We start from the raw sequence: 27,443 nt of genomic DNA, 5'->3' as shown, positions 1-27,443 counted from the left end.
AATTGCAGGAAATTCAATTAACTTCATTAAATTCTACGTGAATGTTACAACAAAAATGTTTTACCAGGAATGAAAAATTTTCAACAGAAGAAAAGCTACAGCAATATTTCGAGAATGAACATTTTCGAAAAATACCCGGTAACTATGAAATGGTGATAGCTGTGGAGTTGCGGTTTGCGCCAATGAGTTTCTCAATGATTATAGAAATAGGACTCCCCCTTCAAAAGTGTTCAATGAAGTCCACCCTGGAAATCTGCAGAACACCCAATGTGACCCAAAACAATTTTTTACCATAGTCCTTACTGATGCAGGACCCTGTAGATATAGTGGTGTTCATCGGTTAATTCATGAGAAATAGATTGGTGAAGGAACAATAAAAAGTTTCAAAAATTTAACGGATCTATTATACACATTATTATACCACAATTTATTCAGATCGGAAATAAAAATAACAAAAAGTATCTATAAACAATAATTTGATTATTTGCAGTTTCTATATGAATTATGGATAAAATCGTTAAAAAAAACATATCACAAGAGAAAGAACATTTCGGATTCTCATCATAATACAAATAACTAATTGTTTTAAAATAATTCACATTGTTTATACATAAGACGGTACTCTCTAAATTTTTGTGTCGAGTCCATTGAAATATTCTTGACTTAAAAGTCTAGTCTACTCATGACATTTAAACATAACACATCACACCCAATAAAATTCAGTTTCAAATTCACATAACTTTTCTCATTTTTGTACAAGTTCTATTGTATTATAATTTACATCGTATACATTTATTTCACATTTATGTATTTCAATGTTTTTTTGAATATTTCAGAATGTTCTATTCACACGTTGAACCGTCGATAAGATCCTGAAGTTTTTTTGAAAAAACATCTCAACGTCATATTGAAATTCTTCTTCAGTTAATTTTTGGAACATAGGAGAAGTCTTAATTTTTTTCATATGGAAAACATGAATGAACCACAATCGAATATTTCTCGATTGATCGTCATTTTCAGTGTAAGTACGTATACAGTTTGATTAGAATGATTGTTTTTGAATTGAACATTTCAATCAGAGAAAGGTGCCGTTGATTTAATCGTCATAAAAAAAATTGTGACTTACATCCCGCCCAAATTGAGCTTCAGAATGAAGAACCCTTGATAAATGATATCAAAAAATGAATAACACTGAAAATAAGACAAAATTGTATCCACACCATTAAAAAATCCAACGTTTCATATTGAAATCTTTTCTTTAGTTATGAAATCAATAAAAAAACATTTATTTATACTCTTCGTGTTTGACATTATCTTACATAAAAAAAATGCGAAAATACATTCGAGACCTCTTGAATCTTTCTTGAGTTATTTTGAGTTTCGATGAGAATTTCCATGAAATTTCCAGAACTCTGAGAAATGTTTCCATGATAACTAATGTATTTGAAGAACATTAAGGAAAGTTCTTCTCCAACATTTTTCGATGAAAAATTTAGTTGAAGAATAAAAATGAGACTTGAAAAAATTCTTGGACAACATTAATGTTAATCGACTCACTCAAATGTAATCTTAGTGATACATCCTATATCATGACATTATTATGAACTTCATCAAATACAATTTTTGTATGAATTTAAATTTTTTCGGAAATATAATCATTCTACAATGTTTAAGACATAAGAAACATTGCGAATGATCTCTGAGTAATCACAAAAGTTCTTGTTTCAGGTTGGTGTGGATACAATTCTTCTTTTTCGTTTCTGGTAGTAGGTCACAATATAAAAATCGAATTTTCTGGTAATTAATAAGTGAAGATTTTCATTTCTCTTTATAAATTCAGTTGCTTTGATAAAGGTGATTCGAGATAAATATTGAAAATATTTCAGCCTTTTGCCATACGCTAAATAAATAAATTTCAGCCTTTGAGCAGATACCCTTATTTTTGAGATATTTATTGGCTTACAGAAACAATTTCTGAAATGACCAAATTATTATTAATTTGAAAATATTCATCTGCGAAATTACTTCGATAGTCATTAAGTCAATCGTCATCTTTCTTTATTTATTCAATTTATTAGCAATTTTCCTGAATTGTAGTTTTAACAATTTTATTTTTACTTTCGGTTGTATAAAGTATGTCAATCATGAATTCGGTCCTTGTCCTGATGAAAATTTCTAATCGCATGAAATACATCAAATTGATTTCTACAAATATTTCAATTCTAACAACAATTGCTTCGCCAAAACTATGGATTTTTCAGGTTACGAACGAAAATTATTCCTATCCTAAAGCTAGTATTTATGCAGATTTATTAAACGGGATAAGGATAGGAAGTGAACAGATGTGCTGGGTGGGTGAGAATCTTTGAAGAAACATTATGAAAATGGTGAATTCAAAATACGTTCACCATTGAAAATATCTGAAATATAAATATTGATTACATTATTCTCAAAAACAATTCGAAAAATTTATTAATTTTTTTTTTAATTTGATTATAATCCTGTAAATCTGCATAAAAACAAGTTGGTCATTATTAAAACCATCCAAAATCATTCCTGGCCTAACCTAATATCTCTTAGATAAGGATAGAAATGATTTTTGATGGTTTTTAATGATGGCGAACTATTTTTTTCCGATGATGACAAACTTATAATTTAATAATTTTTATTTTGAGAAAGAATCGTGGAAATCCGTATAAAAAATAGTTGGCTATCATAAAAATCATCAAAAATCATTCCTGACTCACCTAACCTAATATAGTTTAGGTTAGGAATGATTTTTGATGGTAAGTAAGTTTTGGTACTTTTACTCAATTTGTAGCGAAAATTAATGAAGATGGAAAAAATTAATTTAATCACCACAAAAAAGGAGGACTACGAGAAACACTTTTTATCAAGACCTTTGCTGGCCCAGGTTTTCCTTAAAATGATCCAAGGAATCTTTCATTTTCCTTTCAACTTTCAATTTAGGAACACCCTGTATTATTGACGTGAGTTAATGAAAAACTACCCTCAACAATTAATTTAAATTGAAAATATTTTTATCGATATTATTACAAGCTCTGTCCGAAATGTAGAATAAACCTGAAAAACCTACAATGTTGGCGAAACAATGATTGTTATTGACATCAAAATCTTTGCGAAATTTTTTAAATTTAATTTATGTCTATTTTGAAATTGTATTTCCAGGCATATAAATATGCTTATATCGCCTTAATATTGAAATATGCTTTTATCACCAAGTTTTGTTCACAGAATTTTTGTAATATTTTCAATATTCGTGTCTTGAGTTCCATTTATACTTCATCATCATTCTGTTATGTCCTTCAACAAACTACGAAGAGGAAAAAAAGTCCATACAACGAAAAACTTCCATATCTCCACAAGTCGATGATTAAAAACCCGCACCATCAGCAGGTAAACGTCCGAGAAAAAACTCACCCCCCTCCCCTCCCCGGTCCAACGAACCTTAAAAAAATCGATCGAGACAACGGAACTAATATACAGAAGCGTTATTGTGAGTGTCGTAATTGATTTGGAGATACGACGGTATGGCGGCGTTCAACTCCGACGCCCTCCGTCGCAGCGCCGCTATGCTGTGCCCCCTCCAAATGTCCTCCTCCTGGTCCGTCGAAGAGGCGACGGACGCCACTGGCGGGGTCGCCGCGCTGCTGCACGAGATCTGCGGGGGCGGGGAACCACCGTTGCCACCGCCACCGCCGTTGCCTCCGCCTCCTATGGCGCTGCCCCCCGCTGTTGCTCCGTTGTTGCAATATGTCATCATGGTATCACCTGTAACGGATAAATCTGAATTAGTCGCTGACAGATCACCGATATAACGTACGTGAATTATAACGTACGTTCTTGTTGAGGGGTTAAGAGGTGTAACGTATGTTCTGGTCAAGATGCTTAAGGGTTGTAGGTAGAAAATTAAAATGTATTCCTGCAGTTATTGTGTGCTAGTATTCAAAGTATTAGCAGACTATTATTTGGACCAAATGTTGTAATTTTCGAATTTTGAGCCGAGAATTAGGTTTTACCTCAGAGAAATAAACATAGATAGAGGAAGCATATGTCATTCTCAGTGAGAAAATTTTGTCCCCAACATGAACTATCAAATTTGACATGAAGCGCGCGGAAATGAAAATATATCAGTGATGCGATATTTCACTCAATTCACGAGTTTCTCCTCAAAGAACGCACTTCTTATGTCCCATAGTGAATCAAAGTTTTATATCAACTCTAAATATATTAAGTTGAATGCCTAAATATATCAGAAATTCAGAAAACAAACTTCAAGCGAGCCAAACGATGTGAAACAACGGATGGCACTAGGAGAGCCAAAGTAGCCAAGCCTTAGATTTCAGCTGGTAGATACAGAAAATAATAAATATTCTGCTTTTTATAAACTAGACGATGAGAAAAAATATCGGATTCCAAATATTCAAGTTTGCTTATCTAATCGAGAATCACTCAAATAAATATATTTCATTCAATATAGTATGCATTCATATTGATATAGTAAAATTGTGGATTTGAAAATATATCACGACCCGGCAACGTAATCTTACCATTTCGGGTACATGTAAAAAATGCGTGTACCTACTCCCTCTATCTATGTTTATTACTCTATGGGTTCTACTCATTCTAAAGTTTAGGATAATTTAGTTTTCTTGTGTTTTTTAAAATATTTCGTCAGTTGAAATCGTATTTCTAGAAAAAAAAGACATATAACAAGAAAATATATTATATAGTGAAGGTTTTGGTACAATATTGTTATAATTTTGATATTTATTGCCTTCATAAAGTAAACCCATTTGACCTTTATGATTTGAAGTAATCATTTATTGATTAGAGTTAAAATGAACCAAAAGATAAAATCAAATTTTCGGAAATTGTTTTTTCAATTGTAAATTGAAGATTTGTATATCTATTATATATATATATATATATATTAAGGAAAAAGATATATGGCTTCGCTTGTTCAGATCGGTACCTCTGTAAAATTTGTCAAGGTACCGTAACGTAACGATTATCATCGTAACCACATAATAAATTAGTGGAAATTTTATCAATCCACATACCTATCATGCCAAACTGAATGACCAGTACTATACTGAATTCAAATTTGAATATCTTAATGACGAATAGACCAAATGAAAAAAATATTAATATGCTGAACTCAAGTTCGAAAGACCTTTCAAATGAGTTATCACTAACCCATCTTTCCTATTCAAAATTAAGGGGTTGGTGTTCTTATACAAAGGGTTGAAGCGATATGGTTTCGAATTTAATATCAAAAGTTGTCCCCCGCGAATAAAAATCGACGTCGTTTTTTTCGGAAAAAATTCATTCATACCGATCCAACTCATACTCAAAGTCGAAAAACAAATTAAAAGAAATTCATTCGACAAGCATTACCTAATATTTTTTATCAAAATTTTGTATTAACCCTTTTCTTGATATATCTTTCAGATAGGAAGACATTGCTTGATCCGATAATGAAGTAAAACTTTACATTAAAGAGATTTTTGACACTGTATTACCTTGAAATGAAAACATCCGTATAGAAACTACATAAACATAAAGGAAATACCTATAGGAATGATACAATTCAAAATTGTTATAAGACAACAATGTTAATTAGGTTCTGACATTTCTTATGTCATTTGTGTTCATGCTCTATCTGAACCAACTAAAATAAAAGAAGGGGTACCACAGGAAAGTATACTGGGTCCACTGCTTCATAAAAACATCCGACAATCTAGAGAATCAGAACACTGCAATAGCATCATTCACAAACGACATAGGAACACTCACAACCCATGCTTCTTCGATTATGGAAACATCCCTATATTCTAGACATTTCAGAAAATATTGAAAAAGGTGCGAATGATTGATGTTCAGGGAAAAGCTTATTTACATGGTTTGATTAAATATTGAGAGATGCATGGCAACTCAGTATTAGACGTAGATTCTTTTTTTTTGCTCAACAACCTCATGAAATTTTTCAGCGATTACAAAAAAATTGAGTTGAGGGAGAACAACACCTCCTGGTTGCTCAATTCAAAACGAAATGAGAGATATTTCTTCTTGCAAAACAACGATTTTTATGTGGTTTTCACATAATTCCCTCAAACAGTTATCTACATGGAAAAAAGTGGAAATTAATTTGAGAATGAAAAATACTTGGTAACTTTTCGCTCTTAGCAAAAAAATTGATGATATGCACTGATATATTCCTTAAATATTCGTGAAAAAAAACTACCATAAATCATTACAAAAGAGGTAAATTTATAATTTCGTGAGAGTCGAAGTACAGTTTTTTCCCCTTTACTCATTTGCTTCGAAAAAAGAAAAAGATGAAGTGAATGTACAGCTTCGTACACCGTACAAAGTTTGATAATCGCTAGAGCGCCAGAGGGGAAATGGACGAGTACCAAAGTTTGACTAATACGCGGAAATCCATGTGATGCTAATCCCTCTTAAATAACGATATCTGATTCAGAGATGGTCAATTCATTGAAACCTCCCTACCATCGATAATAGTTCTTTGTAATATATTCTGCACAAGCATAAGCAACTCCATCACTCAAAAAATCCATATTTATCAGCAGCATTCGCCAACCCAAATATTGATTCTAAATCTGCCCATTCACTGAAATCCTCTCTTGTTCTGTTTTGAATAGACGGACAAATATCCGCATAAGGAATGAGCACCGCCATTATATAACACGTAATGCCACACACCAACAGTAAATGGTGTGGAAACATAGCTGCCAACTTAAAAAGTGTGTGCTGAAGCAATTAGATTTATTCACGTGTATTTCGGTAGCACGTAACGAGACTGTTTCTAATCACCGCTAATTGTTGCGTTTTGTTACGTAGAGAGGGGCCCCTCAGGGCTCCCCCCTGAGGCCCCTTTTGACCAGACAACGTATACACGCCCGGCAGCTGAATACCACACCGAGTTGTTACTTTAGAGCAAAGGTGTCAAAACGTCGTGGGTTTGTTTGCTTTTGTTTTATTTCGTTTCTGTCTGCGAGTGATGGTCAGAGATGTATTAGACTGGTACAGATAGATGATTTGTTGATTCTTAATAAATACCTATCTTGCATTTTCTCAGGGCATCGAATAAGCTTGTACGGTTTACGTTATCTAGGTCGTAATGTATATCTTTGAGTATAATTTTGAAGCTTGAACTTTATGCTCCACCAAGAGATATCTTAGTTTTCACTCAATGATGACGAATTCGTGTTGAAATGAAAGGTTCTTTCATTCATGAACACTATAAGTAAGTAACTCTCGATTAGAGATTCACGGCTTAACTTTATCTTCAATCTAGTTTGTAACGGATATATTGAAGAAAGAAAAAAAAGAATTACCCGTTTACAAAAAGGGTGACCAGCTAGCTCACAAGGGGTAGGTTCTTCACCCTCAATACAAAATTAATCTTTAATTGGAATAAAGGGGGCGCCAGGTAATTCAAATGCCTGAATCACCAAAATAATAGTGGGCTTCTTTCTTTTCTTTGAAGATGTGAACCAAAGAGGAAACAATTAAAAATAGAAGATTTAGCTAACCCTATATTACTGATTTCTATGTTTACAACCTATCTGTACTACCTTTCTGCTGAATTTATTAATTCTTATTTTTATCTTAAACTACCTAACCATGGGCGCCCGCAGAAATTTTTCTCAGGGGGGGCAAAATGAAAATTATTGAAAAACGATAAGGCGTCCATGATTGTCATTGAAAACAATAAAATTGTTGTGAATCCATTACTTTTCGTTTTTCCTTGCCCTTTGGATTGAGAAGGTTATAGTGAGGGTGTTGTGCTGAAACATGAGGCGATCAAAATCTCAGGGGGGGGCCACGGCCCCCCCTGGCCCACCCCTGCGGGCGCCCATGTACCTAACTCTAAAACTTAAGTCTAATGTACTGCTATACCTACAAAAAAAAACCTAAAACAATAGAAATTCTTGTCGACTCTCCTTTCTCAATAACGTCAACTCACCCTTGATATTAGCGGGGTTTGATATAGTTGGATGACTTGAAATCCTCTTCTTAAGAGTTTCAATCAAGTTATACAAAACAAAAAACTTCAATAATTACGAGAGTAGAAATTTCAAAATCCCTTGACGGTTAGTTTCAAAGCTACGATATTTCTCTCTCAGTCGCCAAATTCAGATTGAGCCCGGTTCAATAAAAGTATGGAAAGGAGAATCAACAAAAAATTCAACGCATACGGCGCAATATTGAATGCGTTCAAACTCTGACGTTCAAATCTTCGAAATCAGCGCGAGAACTTAAACGTTACAACTTGACTTGACTCAAAATCAAAGTTGAGTAGTAGTTTTTTATCAACTATTGTGAAGTGTGCACATCAATAAAAAATAATGAAATGAGAAGGAACCTTGCAAAAAACACTTTTATTCATGAAACTCATTGTATGTAAGAACCAAAGATATAAACCATAAATCACTATAAAGCATAACAAAATATAAGAAAACTTTAGTTTCTTAATATTAGAAAACATCCAAGTATTATTTGATTAGGTATATCATTTTCATCAAAGATCTAGACACATGAGGCATCTAATGGAATTTTCGCTTAAACTATTGCGGGTTTTCGTAATAGTCAGAGCAGTTCTGGAAAATTGTCTTTCAATAGAAGCCGAAGATGCTCGCTTAAATATATTCAGAACTGTCAACACGTGGTTCAGTCAGGAATTGGTTCATTTTTTAACGCCAAGCCATTTCATTTCACCGATTTGAAAGAAATTTCTTGAATAAACTTAGGAGGTGGATGTCAAACTCGCCTATTTATGCTTTGAAGATGATTATTTCGTCTAAGCGCGAACGAGCTTGCAGAAATATATGCCGTGCGAGTTGTGCGTATAAGCTCACGAAATATCAAGTAGCTTGATATCAAGTCAAGCAATATATATATCTCGAATCGATTCAAGTTCAAGTATGTAATTTCAGTAAAGTAGTTCAAGTAGTTGGTTGAAACAGCAAGCTACTTGAATTGATGAATCCCTACTCTCGATCGGTAGATCCTAGAAACTTGGAATTTGCAGGGTAGGTTCGGATCACAGGTTTGAGTTCTTTTTATATGCAAAAGCCGACAAGGGGTTCCGCAAATATTGACAGTTCTAAATTTTACTTTCCTGATCATTTCAATGGATGAAATGTTGAACTCATGTGAAATAAAAGAATCAAGCTCCAAGCAAAATTTCATGTTGCTCTCCTCACTAGAAACAAATAACATTAAAGAGGAATATCGAAGAAAAGTCACCCAATACAATAGATGATAACAATTTCAATCCTCGTGCAAAATTCTAAGCTGAGAACATCATCAGAACCTTTTTTTTCGAAGATTCGTTTTTGCTTTCGAAATAGGCCTCAACTAAGGCAATTACTTCTTCATTAGAGCCAAATTTCGTTCCAGGAGCTTCTTTTAACCGTTGTTGTCAATGGAAGAGTCTGAATAGTAGTTATCAAGTTTTGCATTGCTTGCACATTATTTTTTCTCTTCAAAAAACAGTGTTTTTATCCCCATCAATACGTGAGTAAGTATCCGCATCAGAATAATTCTTCCTCTAACCAAACCTAACCTAACCACAGGTTTTGAGTTGCCACAAGGTATTATTCTTGGACCTACACTCTTTTTCGGCTTATTTCATATTATGGATTTTATGTTGCAAATATTGTCGCAGTCAACGGAATGCATACTACTCGCAATTATGGCTCTTTAATAGAAGCCAAAATTACCTCACATTGTTACTCGTTTGCCGCTCACGGCGATAATGTAAGGGATTAATAGCTATCATTATTCACTCGTAATATAATCTTCTATTTCCTCGAAGTCCTGCTTCAGTTTCAAATTTATGTATAAGTTCTGAATACTACATTCCGAATATTTTGCGCATTGTGAATGATTTGAAAAGGATACTATGCGTCTAGGAAATTCACAATAAAATTTTTTTATTTTATAATTGTGTGAAACCTCGAAATTTTGAAATGTTTTCTTTCTCAAATAATTGAACAAATTACAACTCATTATAATTCATCGGACAAACTAGGGGACTTCTCCAGTTTTCAACCCGACCCTGATCATATCCCATAAAGGCAAAAATGCCAGTACACAGTAATGTTATGAGCATTACGGTTCCTTCAGTTTTTTCTGCATGGACCACGAGATGTTTGCTTTCAGAAATAAAACGATGATTGTCATACACAGCTTTTCACAGAGTAAGAATGTTGAATGGTTGAATGAGTTTTATGGGCTTGTTTGCTATACATTTAACTCTTGCAAATTCCTAGAACAATAAAATATCAGTGTTGTTGATGATTCAGTAAGTGACTTTGTCTTTTCGACCGAAGTAGATCCAGGTACTATTGTCTGAATAAAAAGATGTTTTCGACATTTAAACAATAACGAAGTTTGTTCTGTGAGATGTTAAAGGAACGTAAATATTGCATGACGTCAGGAGCTTTTTTGATATGTTGTTAATCAGTCTCTTAACCGATTTAAACTACCCTATACACAATAAGTCTCTGATTTTTTCTTTAGAAACTACGTATGGTCTAAATCGATATGATGAATTCGTGGTCAAATAAAATAATCTTCGGCAAGCCGGCCGTAAATAAGTACGATACTGTCAAAGAAAAGACCTGAAAACTTAAAATTCTGGAATGATACGATTCATTTAGTGAATGGGTGTAATACGACTAGGAATTCCGTAAACTTGTCCTTTTGAAATTTAGTTTTTTTCAGATTGACAGCAAATATTGATTTTACAGCACATATCAATCAGCGAAATATTACGTTTCCTGCCTAGGCAGCAAAGTAACTATTTTCATGCCTAGGCAGCAAAGTAACTACTTTCATGCCTAGGCAGTTGAGTGATTATTCTCAATGCGAATAAAACATTCGATTTTCTGACAATCAATATTTTTTGCCACCACCCTTATATCTGGAGGAGTAAGTACTTCTAAGTCGCTATCACTGTCAATAATATCCGATATTTTTCCAAAAAACTGTGAGATATTTCATAAGTTGTCAAACTATAATTATCATTAAGATACATCTTAATTATCATGGACATATAAAGCAAAGTATGTTGGCAACAAAGCAGATTGAATGCCTTGGCTCAATTCCTATCAGCCGCGGCAGTCAATCTACTACTTTGCTGCCTAGTTATTTGTTTAAATAACTATTTTCAGTTGATTTCAACACTGCTGATTCGATCCACATGAAAATTTGCATTTGGTTGTAAAGTAACAACCAAAATTGTAAAACGTTCCAAAAGAATACTGGAATAGTGAATAAGTGTGACAAACTTCAGGTGTGATCCTGATGAAAACTAATCGCAGTTTGCTAAATAATTTTTGTTCGCAAATGCTTCATATTCCGAGATACGCGGTGATAAAATTTTTCATGAAAACTGACTATTTATTAATTGTTTCAATTATTTGAAATAACACAATGGTACGCCACTGGGATGTTGCAAACTAAAAATTATTTTTGAATTGCTCAATTTGTAACAAAAAACTTATCTTCCTTTTTTTCGTTTGGGGCATAGGCGTGACGGGGGAGGGGTTATTTGAGATATTACCCACTCCATTGTTTGGAAAAATGCAAAAATGGTAAGTAACAATTTTGAAAAATTCATGAAAAGTTGAAAGGTTTTGCTTTTTCAAAGTGGAGGAAACCCCTTCCATGAGTAAACGCTAGTAACGCCACTGGTATGGGGTGGCGTTTTTATGCAAAAAAAAATTTTTAACTTTTATACCTCATCGAGAACTATCTAATAATAGATAATTTGTCAAAGAAATCAAAAATACGCCTTGAAATGTTTCCTTTTTTGCTTCTAAAAGACGCCCTAAGGAGAAAGGCATTAGAGTTTTTTTGTCACACATTGAGGAATCTAATAATGATATCTAGCTTGAAATATCTCAATGTCGTGTTATTTTTCTAGAAAAAAAAAATTACGCGTATGCGCTCCAATGATGAACATAAAATTATAACGGGTGTTTTTTTTTCGAGATATATAACTTTAAGTTGGCATTACTGTTCAAGATGGCGACCGATTTAACAGCTGTTAAGTGATTTATTCTCAGTTTTGTTTGGCAATTCATCATGAATAGACTCACATTTGAACAACGCTTGGAAGTAGTGCAAATTTATTTCGAAAATAATGGTTGTGTGCGGAATACGTATCGCGCACTACTTCCATTTTATTTTGTTTAGCGATAAAGCGCACTTCTGGTTGAATGGCTACGTCAACAAACAAAACTGCCGCAAATGGAGTGAAGTTAATCGTCAAGTGTATGTCGAAACACCGTTACATCCAGAAAAACTGATTGTTTGGTGCGCTTTATGGGCTGGTGGAATCATTGGTCCGTACTTCTTCAAAAACGATGATGGCCAGAACGTTACAGTCAATGGTGATCGGTATAGAGCCATGATTACTAACTTTTTCATATCTGAATTGAACAACCATGATGTCCAGGAGCTGTGGTTCCAACAAGACGGTGCAACATGTCACACAGCTCGTGCCACAATCGATTTATTGGAAGACACGTTTGGTGACCGCCTAATTTCATGTTTTGGAGCTGTGAATTGGCCTCCAAGATCTTGTGATTTAACACCGCTAGACTACTTTCTGTGGGGCTATGTAAAGTCATTGGTCTATGCGTATAAGCCACAAACCCTTGACCATTTGGAAGACAACATTCGCCGTGTTATTGCCGATATACGGCCACAAATGTTAGAAAAAGTCATCGAAAATTGGACGTCCAGATTGCACTACATCCGAGCCAGCCGTGGCGGTCATATGCCAGAAATCATATTTAAAATGTAATGCCACAAGATTATCTTGCAGATAAATAAAATTCATGTCAATCGAATAATTCATCGTTGTTTTATTGCAATTTGAAGTTCTATAGCTCTAAAAAAACACCCCTTACATTGCATGTCAATAAATGCGCAATATCTACCTTACAAACCCCAAACCCTCCAAATTTCATTTGAATATGTAAACCGCTTTCAGGACAATAAAACAATATCATTTTCTAACGAAAATTATAGCTCACCGACAAACTTTGCTATATGAAAGGTCATTTTCCACAAAAAAACATCATGAGAACATATGTCTTATTTAAATTATTTGAGGACATAAATAGATTCAAAAGATTGATTCATGTCTATTGATATGATTCATTGGGAACAAAAAAGTATGCTCAGAAACAAGTCTAAATACACTTGTAGTTCATTGTCAGTAGATTTCGTGCTATAAACGTACATTTTAAGGTATAACTTAGTCGTAACTTTCTGCTACAATTTTAGTTTAGCGGAAGATGACAATGAACTGACTAGTATATTTACCCTTGTTTCTAAGCATACTTTATTGTTAAAGATAAATAATATCAATAGACAGGAATGGAACTTTTGAAGCAATTTATTTCCTTGAATAATTGAAACTGGACATCTTTTCCGCATAATGTTTTTTGTTTAAATTACATGACCATATGACAAAGTTTGTCGGTGAGCTAATAAAGAGTAGATAGTCAAATAAATAATTGCTGTTGATTAAATCAAATCAGATCAAATTAAATTTAGATCCTCTTCCAAAAATCTACTCATCCTATAACTAAATGCTACCCAAAACCATATTTGATAACTTTAAAAATCATAAAAGTTCAATAAATCAGAACATTATTTTCTTCTTCATCTTGCATTTATCCACAATCGGTCTCACACTCCATAACGACCTAATAAAGAGCATGGTAAAGTTTTCCCATACAGATCCAATCACGCAAACCACAATCCAATTAATAAAAGCCAACTTACCTAACGAATTGAGCCCATAATGGGCTTGGTAAACGGTATTAGCGGTGCTGATGGGAAGGGAAGAGCTCAGTCCAGAAGTTTGATTGAGTTGGCCGAGAGATTGGCCAAAACCGCCCATGGACACCGAACCCTGACCAAGCTGACCCAGACCTGTAACCAAAATTCACACATTCAGAGGGGAAATAAATACGAACCAACTTATCAAATATTGGTAGGCGTTTTCGTATTTTTCCGAACATTTTTACGATTATGACGTAGGCTGGGCGTTGTTTGTTTAGGATTGAAAAAAAGGACTATATCCGTCCAGCCAAACAATCGTTAAAAATTGTGTTTGTACATGTATCTCCAGTTCTGACCACGGTGAGTTCGATGTTTTTTTTTTCCGGTTTTGGTGTGTTTGCGTTTGGAACTTCTGTTCGTTTCGACTTTGGCGGAGGTTTCGAGATGGATGGAAAAAATTTAGAGGTGAATCGCTAAATTCCACCTCTTTTGTGTGAAATATGGACTTACGTTGAACGTATGGTAGCTGTGAAGATTTGAGTCAATGGTGAAAAGGGGCCTCTATGAAATAACCCTGGGGAATATTTTGATAAGTATGAGTCATTCCGGAAAACGACTAGACAGGTCAGGGAGAACATTGTGATTTCGTAGGTGTACGATCTTTCCCTACTGAAGGAGTGATAACACCTTAAGAATCAAAATTGTGTCACTCGACACAAATTTTGAAGTTTTTTGCAATTTTATTTTTGAATATGCTTAAAATTGGGAGTTAAAGAATGGCTATCGTTATATGTTGATCTAAAACTACATAGATAAAGATGACCTTACTATCAGTGGCGACACTAGGAGGGCCAAAGAAAGGGGCCTGCCTCCCCCCCTCTAAAATTTGACATACTTACTAAGGCTAAAATAATGACAAGACCAGCAGAACTATAATTTTCGCATATTATTTCGATTTACTTTGCCCCTCCCCAAAAATTCGGCTCTATATATAATTAATGATAACATTAAAACTCCCAAATTGGCTCAACCTAATGAAAATACTTACATTACAACCCCTTATCAAGTGTCATCTCTTAACTATGTATACATGAAAAACTATGTATACGTGAAAAACTATGTATACATGAAAAATTAATTAACTATGTATACATGAAAAACTGATACCGCCCAATTTGAACGTGAATTGAATGGAATCTATTATTGATGAAAATGAATGAGGATCACACTTATAAAGCGACATAATGATAGATAAGAAAATAGCACTACCTGAATGTAGGCTAAAAGTTAACTACAATAGAGAGTAGCGATATATTTCTTTTTGAATCCCATCGGCTTAGCGAATAAAAACAGAGGCTATTTGATTGGAAGCCAGTAGTAACATTCAACATTGTATGCTTTGATGGGACACAACTAAGTGATATACAAGTGATGGCTTAAACTTAAACACTAGAGATCTACGTACATCCTTTTTCTAACTCTCGTTGTGTCGCAATAAATTTAATTGATTTCAATAGTTTCCACCGGGGCAGACGGAAACGCTCAGATAATAAGCCAGGCACACGAAAGAATAATAAAAATGAAGAAGGATTACACTCTAATAATAATATAAAGCAATATTATGATAAATAAATTGGGTTGTTGGGTTATCCGCTTCAGATGAGCTTCAAAAAGAGCTAAAGAAGAGTTTAACCACGTAGCATTGTCGTGATCTGCCAAAGTTTAACTACCTCTCTCTCCTCAGAGGTTTTGAAATTTCACCATTTTTCAAGATGAGTGAAGCAATCGCAAACGTTCCTCTGATTCGCCCTCCTTTTCTACTACATCCAAGAATTCAAAATACGTTTTTACATTTTATTATTAATACCGCAGTTTCAGCCTTTGACAGGACTTTTTGTATGATAGATATATTTTCACGTGAAAGTTCATGAAAGAATAAACGTTTGTTCGGAAAATTATAACACGCATATTAATATTATCCAATAAAACATACATCTAATCCTCTTATTTCTATTCCAAAAAACTTATAATAAATAAGGACTTTCCATAATGACGAACTCTTTAAAATGAATGATAGTAAAAACCTCATATAAATCGGTGGTTCTAGGGTAAAAATGATAGATGTTTCATTTGGTTATCATCAATGTTGGGTTATGCGATCCGATGAACCAGTCTATCGCTACTCACATTAATAACAACACATTTTCCTTCATTCAACTTTTTGTCTAGATTCTAGTCTCATTTGCTTAATAAAGTATATTATTACCTGTTGCTACTCCAGCAACACCCCATCGGGCTTCAGAACTACTAAACATGCCCGAACCGCACAAACCATCCCCCATAGCTCCAAAAGGAGGCAGTCCATGTGACGGTAGAAGAGCTCCAGGAGTCCTGAACACATTGGTGGTCTTCTTCCTCTTCTTCCATTTCGCTCGTCTGTTTTGAAACCAAACCTTGAATGAAATGAGACAGTTGTAAATGAAAATGATGTGCTCTCTTAATACACTATTATAACAATAATATGAGATTGTAAGAAGAACAAAAATTTGGTTCTAAATTTTGGAAACTTGTTGAAAAATACTTAAGTCACTTATATGTAAAGCACACCGATAAAAAAATCGAGAATCAAGAGCTTTTGGGCGATCGTTCATTCATGCGCCTTTGGAAACCGCAGAATGTTTGTGGTCATTGTTGTCAGATATTCAAGGTTATTTTACATAATAGAAAGTGTTGTCCAATAGCAAGTTTCATTTCAAGAGAAATCAACGACCAACGACTGCTCGAAAAGGCTAGAAAAGTATGCATTCAGTGCAATTATCAATCACTATGTCAACACGATTGAGTTTGACTTAATTTCAAAACGTTTTGGCAATGCGTATGTTCAAAATATAACAAAGTTTAAATGTGCTAATCAAAGATGAATTTCCAGAAATACAACAAACACTCACAAATACATGTAAGGAATATTTATGGATTTCTGCTACGAACGAGAATATGAATTGAATGAGCATAGAAGCTTAGAAGTATTGACGTTGATACCAAAAGATTGGGCAGTAAATATGAATAATATGATAAAGAAAGACATGACCGAATATAAAGAAGCAACACGGTGAATACAATGTAGAACGTTTTGTGCAAACTCTTTCAAAAAAGTGCTATAATGACTATTACATTAGGATTGAACCATTTAACAACATAGTATTTGAATCAGCCTGAGATGCTCACCATACAATGGTAATAATAGATTTTCTGTAGTACAGAACAGCAACGAATCAAATGTTCAGTTTAATTTTGATGAAGTCATAAATAAGTAATAAGTAACGAGCAACTATTACTACTGATAATTAGACTTCTGCTTGTGGTCACGAACAACGGAGTTATCATAGACAGTTAACGCCCTCTATCTTCATTTCCAACAACTTCATTCCTCACCACGATCGCCGATCGCACATTATCGAATGCAGCACCGAATTTATCACCAAAAAGTGCGTAAAATCTGACAAATGGGGTTCTTACTTTCGAAATCCGTATAAAACGCACCAGATTCTTCGATAAACGCTCCCGTCGGTCAGCAAAACGCCGGTCCATCACTCAACCTCCGCCGGAGATAAATCTCGGCGGACGTTAAGGCACACTGACACAGCGCGCCAGATGCCCGATCTGCTCCCCACATTAGGGAGCGGACATTAATGATGTTGGATTATTTAACAATCATATATCTTAGCGCGATGGATTTCTCGCGTCATGTGACCCTGGAGACGGCGAAATTCCCCTGATATCGACGGGATTGTTGTGTTATTTGATGGAGCGGCAGAGTGGCTGCAGATAGAGGCGGTTGTTAGGGGTGGAGGGTGGTTTTTTGGTTGTATTGTTTCCAGAACTTGTAGTTCTGAGGGCTATTTCGGTTCTTTCGAAATGATTTTTCAGGAGAGGGCGTAATGAGACCATTATCCGAAAGATATTCTGCATTTCATAGTATTCTAATAAAAAAAATTGATACTTTATTGTTACAATCCTCACTGAATTCAACTTGAACATTGGTTTTGCTATTTTAATATCTACTGTTTTAAGTTTGATCGCATCGCGTTTTTTCAATAATTGGATAAACATAATTTTTATGAGTATTGATATAAGTTTAACGGATTTTGTTAATTAACGAACTTGACCGACTCTGAACTTATCCTGCAAAATTAATAGCATATTACATTCGACATTCATCGTGTACCTACATTGGGGCGAAAAGACGGGCATAATCGATTGTTGCCCTAGAACAAGCTCCTCAAAATTCAGCTATGTAGCATAATCTGTCCTTCAGATTGCTCTCAATAGCAGTGTTTAAATAAATTTCATCGATGAATTGAGTGAAAAATCCAAAAATTCAGCTATGTGACCGTATCTTCCCTTCAGATTTCTCTGAATAGTAGTAGTGTTTACATAAAGTTCATCGATGAAGTGAGTGAATTATTCAAAACTTCAGCGATAAAGCATAATCTATCCTTCAGATTCCACTAAAATTTCGTGTTTCTATAAAGTACATCGATGGAATGATCAAATTATCCAAAGGTCAGCTATGTTGCATAATTTATTCTTCAGGTTCTACTGAAATTTTGTGTTTATCAGTGAAAAGAGTAAATAATCCCAAAATTCAGCTATTTAGCTGAATCTTATATACTCGTATATTCTTCATATTCTACTTAAATATTGTGTTTTTACAAAAGATGTATAACTTTGCTTCCGCCGTTTAGCAATATGTGACTGCATCGGTAAGTGGTAGTCGGAATATATAGATCGTAGATCTCATAAAATAAGCCATCGAAATATAAGTCGATTTGAGGCTCATCGAATGCTCTCAAATAACTATGGTGAAGCCGCTATTAGTGAAAGAACTTACCGAGAGTAGTTTCAATGCTTCAAGAACGGTGATTTTGATGCAAGACAAAGACGGAAGGGATTTCGGCATCGCATTGTGATTGGAGACGAAAAATGGGTTCATTAAATTTATCCTAACTGCAGTAAATCATAAGGATATCCCGGCCATGCTTCCACGTCGACGGACAAGCCGAATATTCATGCTTCCAAGATCATGCACAGTATTTGGTAGGACCAGTTCGGCGTAGTGTATTGGGAGTTGTTAAAAACGACTGACACAATCACAGGTAATCGTTATCGAACGCAATTAATGCGTTTGAGTCGAGCATTGAAAGACAAACAGCCGCAATACAGCGATAAACATGATGACAGCATGACAATGGTCGACCCCATGTTGCGAAATTGGATCGATTCGTAGATCGCTCCAAAAGATGAACAATACTTTGAATCATAAATTGTAAACAGTTTTTCACAATAAAGCTTCGAATTTCGGAAATAAATGTCGGAAGCAAAGTTGTACGTCAAGTACATCAAAGAAATGAGTCAATTATCCAAAAAGTCAGCTATCTTGCGTAATCTATCTTTCAGATTCTACTGAAATATCGTGTTTATAGGTATACAGTTTAAGAATGGAGTTGTCCAGAAATTCAGCAAAACGTAGGATAATCTATCAGATTTCACTAAAATTTGTTGTTCATAGTATGTTCAACGAGGAAATGAGTGAACTTTCCAATAATTCAGCTAGGTACCGGGTTTTTCACTATAATTTGACCCCCCCTTGACCTTTGTTACTGAAAGAGGTACAAAAAAATGTTTTCCACAAAAGTTTCACGAAATCGACTAATGTTTTTTAAAATGATTTCACAAAACGAAATATATACAGAGTGGGCCACATATTGATAGCAACTTCATTTTTTCGAATGGAACACACTGTATATTTTTCTATATTTAACTAGCTCTTTTTCGTGGCCTATCTCTCTTATTCTGTGTACGACAAAGTTTCAAATTTCAAGAACCACCTAGCATGCTCAGTAATCAGTTTTCAAGTGGTAGGCTGCGATAACTCAAAAAAGATCATTTTGAGTTATCGCAGCCTACCACTTGAAAACTGCCAGCTTGCATGACAGGTGGTTCTTAAAATTTGAAACTCTGTGGTACTCAGAATAAGAGAGATAGGCCAAACATATGTTATATATTCGAAATCAAGGGAAAAAGAGCTATTCAAATATAGAAAAATATTTGGTGGAGCTATTCAAATATAGAAAAATATTTGGTGTTCCATTTGAAAAAATGAAGTTGCTATCAATATATGGCCCACTCTGTATATATTTCGTTTTGTGAAATCATTTTAAAAAACACTTGTCGATTTCGTGAAACTTTTGTGAAAAACATTTTTTTCGGCAACCGTCCGGGAAGTGCTCACTTCCCGGACGCTTTTTCTCTGAGAAAGTAGCATTTCCCGGCCTAGTCCGGAAAGTACGTACTTCCCGGACTAGGCCGGAAAAGAATCATAGAATCCATAGCAACCGAGATAACGGCTGACAGTTCATATGAAATTAGTTGTCAAAAATTTGCATGTTTTTTGACCGCAATCGCAATAAAATATGGAAAGCAGCATAGCGATAGTGTTATTTTACATGGTTGCCGAAAAAATATTGTACGCAACACGCCCGAAAATGGTTTTTTTGGACTCACAGACTTCCAGGACTCGCTTACGCTCGTCCTGGAATTTTGTCTATTCGTCCAAAAAAACCCTATTTTCCGGACTTGTTACGTAAATTACTATTTTGTATCACTTTTAGTAACAAAGTTAAAGGGGGAGTCAAATTATGGTGAAAAACCCGGTACAACAATCTATCCTTCAGATTCAACAAAAGTGCTGAGTTCATATGAAATTCATCGATATAATTATGATAACTAAAGATTGAAGCTTTTTCAACATTTACAACACAAACAAACTTCCACCATAATCCTCAGTACGCGGACTCAACACGTGAAAACCCCTGCCGGCGAAAACAGTAGCGCCCACCCTGTACCTAAATCAGGAGGAAAAAACAATGTTGCAATATCACCCTCGATGCTGCGGATGGCTAGGGGGGGTTTTTGGACCGGCACGCAACAGAATAGAGCAGAACATTGCGAAGTCATACATCACCACGCCCCATTAGGGATTAATGATGCCAACACCACCGAAATTAACTCCCTGTTGGCTTACCGCGGCGCTATAACGTCGACATATTAACTATTTGTTACAAGAGCAATATACTCTCTCTCGTCCCGGAAAGGTTAGGAGATGGTGCCTTCTACTACCGGAGTTCTTTGTTCGTAGGAATTGCGAAGAAAGTTAATAAAGTGCTGATGTAAATCATGCAAATTATCGAGGGCTATGTTGGGTTGGTAGTTGGTTCGGGGTTTGTATCAGGTAAGTGAAAAAGTAGCTCTGGAGGAAGGAGTAAGGCAGGGTTCAGAAGAATTTATGGTTATTTTCGTTTTCATCAATTGAAAGATGATCCAGTCGGAGTTCTCAGCATGTTACCTACATCTACATTTGCATTATTAATACAATTTGAGGTCAATTTCGGTGAACTTCACCATTAAAAGTAAACTGTTTCGAAACTAAAATATCCAAGTACTTGACCATTCAGCTTACACTCCAAATCTTTTGCTCAGTCAGGAAATGATCAAGTCAAGTAGCTTGATATTGTGACCAACTACTTGACTTGAAACTCAAGCTCGTGACAGATTACATACATCCTTGATATTACTTGAGCTTAATAGTGCAAGATGGTGCGCGCTCAGAAAAAATTATCATTTTCAAAGGATAAGGACAGTGAGTTTGACATCGATCTCCGAAGTTTAATCAAGAAATCTTCTGTAAATCCAGCAGTTGGCATAATCAATTCCTGACTGAACCTGGGCTGACGATTCTGAAAATTGTGGAAGAGCCACGAAAAAATCAATAAGATGCCTCATCTATGTGTCTTAGATTCTATGTATATTAGATTCTCATATCATCATTACTATTGATGTGGACACTATATAATTAAACTGATGTGAATCAAGTAGCTTGATAGAATGTATTTAATTTCAAGACTTGATATTCAAGCTACTTGACTTGAGCTTGACTTGAAATCAACTCAAGTTCAAGTCAAGTAGTAGTTTTTCAATGCTAAGCTCTTCTACTTCTTCTACATATATTAAGCCGGTGGCTTGTATTTCCCAATTATTTATGCCTCTTGGGAGATTGACGTCCACGAATCCTTCCACCGTCTAGGCGGTCTTCCCAGCGGTCGACGTGTTCCTGGATTTCCATCCCTTACTATTCTGGCAATTCTTTCTTCATCCATCCTTTCCACATGAGCATTCCAAAATCTTCTTCTATTGCGTCCCCATCGAACTATATCTGGAACTTCACACTCGTTGCGGATGTCTTCATTTCCCTTTTTATCTCGTAATGTGAAGCCTAGGATGTTTCTGAGCACTTTCATTTCGGTAGTTCGCAGTGCATTCTTCATCACCTTGGTGTCGGCTCTCGTTTCTATTGCGTACGTCATCAATGCTAAGTTAAGTACCTAATAGAAATACTTGACTCGACATTGAAAAACTACTACTGGACTGGAATCTGCCCTATGATTTCCAAGTCAAATAGCTTGAATATTGAATGATCTCTACCCCAATTGGATTGCATGTATCATTAGCCGAAAGCGACTATGTGCCGAATAAAGTCGAATTTTTAATTGTCATTGTCCATTATTTCACCTAAATCAAAGGTTTCGATAATACTATCTTCTTAAAATATAACACCAATTTTTCCATTCAAAAGTATAAAAAATGTTTAACTCATCCATTATCGCCAACTTTGTATATGCATCAAATAGGAAGAAATGCATACAAAAGTGAAAGACCGTATAATGTTTATAAAGATGATGTCAATAACTAATTACCTCGTTAACTAAACAATATTTTGGAAAAATTCATAATGTTCTTTTTTGTTGAAATATATATGAGAACTATTGAATGTGAATAAAGCGAATTTGGATTTGTTCTACGCAAATATAAGAGAGAAGTTTGTTGACATTTATTATTCTCGCTAAAATCCACTGGTTGATGTAAGTATTCTAATCGAATGGAAAAATTCTTGTTGCCATCGTAACCATTCTTCGTTTTGCAAAATGTTTTTTTATTTACCGCGATCACATGAAACATTCCATAGAATAAAAAATTTGCCTTCCAGGGTTTCTTCATTCATGCAATTGCGCAATTGGAGACCACAGAACTGTATAGCGTATGTCTCAAAAGTTTTGGCACATAAAACATTCCAGACTTGTTACAAGATGTTCTCAGAAGACTGCGTTTTGTTGAAGACCGTGAATCTTTTCATTCGATTTAAAATGAAAAATGTGTTGTTTATAAAACGTGTGTAAGATCAGTGATGACATACAGCGATTAGACCAGAGCCGAAACGTCTAAAAAAGAGAGAATATTACGAACAACAACGGGATACACAAGATGGATCAGGAAGAGGCGAAGATCACCAGGAGCAACAAACCCCACGGAAGAAGATCCATGGGATCACCATCAAAACGATGGCGAGACGATTGACAATCTACGTCACAAGATACCCCTATGTAGACCGGAAAAGAACAGGCGATACGGATATAAGAATTTTACCAGTTCTGAAAAATTGCCGTAGAATCATGTTTTCTTTTTATATCGAGAAATATATGTGCCGAAACTATTGGGACACTTATAACTATATGTGGTCTCCAAGGAGGAAGTTGGTGCATGAAAACAAGAGCTCAAAAGGTCCTCACTTCAGGGCTTTCCTAGGATACTTCTTCAAGTGCTATCTACGGGGTGGAGGTCGGCTATCATCATAGCTATCCTGACCTTTGAGGCAGCTGCTCTAAAGAGTGGTTTTGAACTGCACTCAAATCATTCTCAGAGATTATTCAGCCATGAAATGCGTCTTCTTCCCGTGCTTCTTCTGCCCTCTATTTTCCCTTGCATTATAAGTCACAAGATACTGTACTAATTGCCACGTACTATGTGCCCGAGGTATTGCAGCTTTTTCTTCTCAGTTGTCAACTCAACTTCTTTTTTCCTACCTATTCTCCTAAGCACTTCGATGTTAGTGACTCGATTTTCCCATGAAATTTTCAAAATTCTCCTTTAGGCTCACATTTCGGAAGCGTTGAGTGGTCTCATCACATCTCATCCCAAAGTGAAGTACATTGTACAGGGTGGGCAAATTTCGATGTTTTAGCACTACAACTTTTAAACCAGACGAGATAGACAAAATCTGATACCCCATTCTCGGTCTCTCTTTCTGAGAAACTAACAAGGGTAGTATTCATTTTTGGCCACCTTCTTTTTTTTTCGAGTTATAAGCGAAAAATGGAAAAATGGCGATATCGAAAAACATTTATATCTCAGCTAATACTGATGATAGAGCTCTGAAATTAAAACATTATACAGGCACTTTTTCACGTAGAATCCAGTGGCGTGCTATGACCCAAAGTTATGTTTTTTCAAATGGGAACACTAGATATTTGTGCCATTTTCTGAAAGATTAATTTTTCCTGATTTCAAAAATATATAACATCGTATGATTCGTATTAAAATAAATAACAGAAAATGCTCAAAAACCTTTTTTTACTTAAGACTCAATTGTTGTTGAGCACAGAAAAATTGAGCTTTCTATAACAAGAGCAGTGTCCTTCTGTCAATCTGATTATTTCTTTGCTTAGTTTCTCAGAAAAAGAGATCGAGAATGGGGTATCAGATTTTGTCTATCTCATCGGGTTTAAAAGTTGTAGTGCTAAAACATCGAAATTTGCCCATCCTGTACACGTATAGTATATCCAAAGTCACTTGAACTCTCGCTTGAACTAGTCCATAAAAATGCTTGGCCAGATGTCCCTTTCAAGTGGATATCGCAATCTGCTAAATACCGAGTTTTATTCGAAAGTATTGTTAGGCAGTAGATTCACTGACACCGAAAGAATTTCTGGAAACTTGGAAAACCCTAATCGAAATATTCTGGCTTCCTTCACTTTGGATATACTATATATAACATCTTGTCAATCTCAGTCTGAGGCTCAATGTCAGATCTTTGCTACACGGGATTTTCCTTACTTAATACAAGCCTTTTCTATTCTGGTTTTTATTTCCGCTGTATAATCCATGTTTTCCGTCGAATGCTTAAAAACATTAATACGCAGTTTTGAAAATCAATCAAACCGATTGGCCATGACCGGTCGTTTTCTTGAATAGTCGTTAACAGCCGCCCCCGCCACCCCACGCTAGGTGAGGTCGACTTAAACGGGGTTAATTGCCACAGCCGGCTAACAGATTTCCCGTTCGATCGGAAAACAATGCGAAACGCTGAGAGGGTGTCGGTCAGACGAAATCCTTTGCCGGTCACACGAATAAGGCATATGGATCGGGCGAAATCACCTGGTTCTCGATCTGTTTCATCTAGCGGTCAATTAGTCCGTGATTCATGCCTAGCGGGGCGCTGACGTACGATAAGTCGGGTAGGGTGGATCAAGCTTTACGGCGCCAGGGACGGAGATGGAGTTTTGTAGTTTTTTTGGTATGTTATTTTCAAGGATGAACATGAAAATAGTTTTTTTTAAACGTACAATAACAACGTCATATTTTAACTGACAAGATCATCGAAAAGTTCTACGTTTCCTATGCCGCAGGAAAAAGTGTAGCCCAGCAATGACAACTATCTACATTCTACATCTACTATTATACATCATTCCTGTCAAAATTAATTCAGCATTAGAACAGCAACTAGGCAAATTTTCCCTTGATCAATCAATTATAATGATCGTTAATCTAAATCTTATTCAAAGTTGGATCTCCAGATTTTATTCGGAGAACTGATTTTTCATGGCTCGCCTTCAATTACCTGCCTCACTACTTGCGGCGGGTGAACACAAGCTCGCCAGAGAAAGTGACACTTCTCCCTTTTAGGAAATAATACCTATACTATTAATCAATTCCGAAACTTTCAGTTTACGTTCCAGAATGTGTAGAATTCAAAAAGCGAATAAAAAATCCATCCGCCGTCCAGAGTTTTTATCAGAAACTCTAGGGTTTATCAATAAGAAGTTCTAAGATGAATTAAATGAATGTTTATTTCATTATAAAGAGGAAGGTCTATAATTAACGATGGAAGTCACTGCTAAGTTGCAGCATCATATCCTTTTCATGAAAATTTCCATGACTAATTCGCACATTTTCACCAGTATGTCCTCGGTAACTTCACGAATTCCATTTTCAAGGACTTGAATCGATTATGTATCAAAACTACGCGATGCAGCGGCAATATTCTCAGTTGTACTTGAGCGACACACATCGATTTTCATTCTTCACATAACCAACTTGTCCCAACAGCTCAAATTTGTTCACCAGTTTCCCTACTGCTGACCGAGAAGTTGCTTCACGACAGCCAAAAAGTGCATTAGTTTTGCGAACTATGACTGCAAAATTTTCACCGTTTTTGAAGTGGAATATAACAATTTTAGTGCGCGTATCGTTCTATTTTTAATTTCGGCGTAGTTTTTTCTTATCTTATGTCAAAATATGACAGCTTTGAAAAAACAGTCCCAGATAGCGGGCTATTCAAAATGAAACCTCTTATTGGAAAATCCCATATATTTAATATAATAATAATTATAAATGTCTTAATTTCACCAGAAATCTCAAAGGGGAGTTTACCCAAAAGTGATCTACCACTTTACCATTTAAAGTCCATAAAAAAACATTTAAAAAAAACTCAATCAATAAAAAAACAAGAAGAAAAGTGAAAGAGAATTAAAAGAAAGAAAAACTATTTATATAAGCAAACACAATTCGCACGAATACTAAAGAAATTATACTACTAATGAATCAGATAGTTATCTTTAGGAATATTAATTTCATTAGATTTAAATGCTGAATATTTCTTTGTACATATATTTTGTATTTGTTTCAATTATTTTGTCGTGAAAGGGTTATTTCGAACTTAATTTTATTCTATCAAATATCATTTCTCTTTGGGTTCAATTTTTAATATATGTGAATCATGGGCGCCCGCAGGGGGGGGCCAGGGGGGGCCATTGCCCCCCCTGAGATTTTGATTGTCCCATTTTTCAGCACAACACCCTCAATATTACTTTCTCAATCCAAAGGGCAAGGAAAAAAGGAAAGTAACAACAATATCCGGGTTTTCAATGGAATTACTATACATATATCCATAATATATTATACACATATCCATAATCGGCAGAGGTATTTTTTGAATTGAAAACTTTTTTAGGCGTGTTGAGCACTCCTTGGGTGAAGAAAAATCGTGGAACAGAACGCAATCCATGCGTGTCAATTTTTTTAAAAATCCATCTTATATATACTCTCCTATTGTCTAATAGATAAAGGTAAAAAAAAGTGTTGCAGAAAATAAAAAAAAAAAATTTACAGATTATAAAAACAATAGTTTTTTGCGGAACTCACCCACGATATATGCCTATACGAGAGAGCAACAAGAAATTTTAGTGATCTTTCGAAATTCAGAGTAGACGCTGGATATAAAGATTTAGAGATCCATTTATTCAACGCAGCTGGTTTGAATTTGGACAAACTTGTAACACAAGGTTATGATGGATGCTCAACAATGGCTGGTGAAATTCTCAGGGTTCAAAATATCATAAGAGATAAGTACA

At 35.2% G+C, this 27,443-nt stretch overlaps 1 protein-coding gene across 2 annotated transcripts in view; it reads right to left on the bottom strand.

Annotated features, from left to right (window-relative positions):
* Positions 1-1,569: 1,569 nt before the first annotated feature.
* Positions 1,570-27,443, bottom strand: part of LOC123689075 (homeobox protein orthopedia-like) — a 49,212-nt gene continuing 23,338 nt past the window's right edge. For both annotated transcript variants that reach the window (XM_045627879.1, XM_045627878.1), the window contains exons 3-5: positions 16,127-16,313; positions 13,861-14,010; positions 1,570-3,792 (exon numbers count right to left, since the gene is read on the bottom strand). In XM_045627879.1, coding sequence (XP_045483835.1) covers positions 3,497-3,792; positions 13,861-14,010; positions 16,127-16,313 — 633 coding nt within the window. In that variant the 3' untranslated portion in view covers positions 1,570-3,496. The remainder of the gene's footprint in view (positions 3,793-13,860; positions 14,011-16,126; positions 16,314-27,443) is intronic.

The sequence above is a fragment of the Harmonia axyridis genome, chromosome 1 (assembly GCF_914767665.1).
Source record: "Harmonia axyridis chromosome 1, icHarAxyr1.1, whole genome shotgun sequence".
NCBI lineage: Eukaryota > Metazoa > Arthropoda > Insecta > Coleoptera > Coccinellidae > Harmonia > Harmonia axyridis.
The sequence above is the reverse complement of the archived record's forward strand: the minus strand, read 5'-3'. Positions and strand labels throughout refer to the sequence as shown.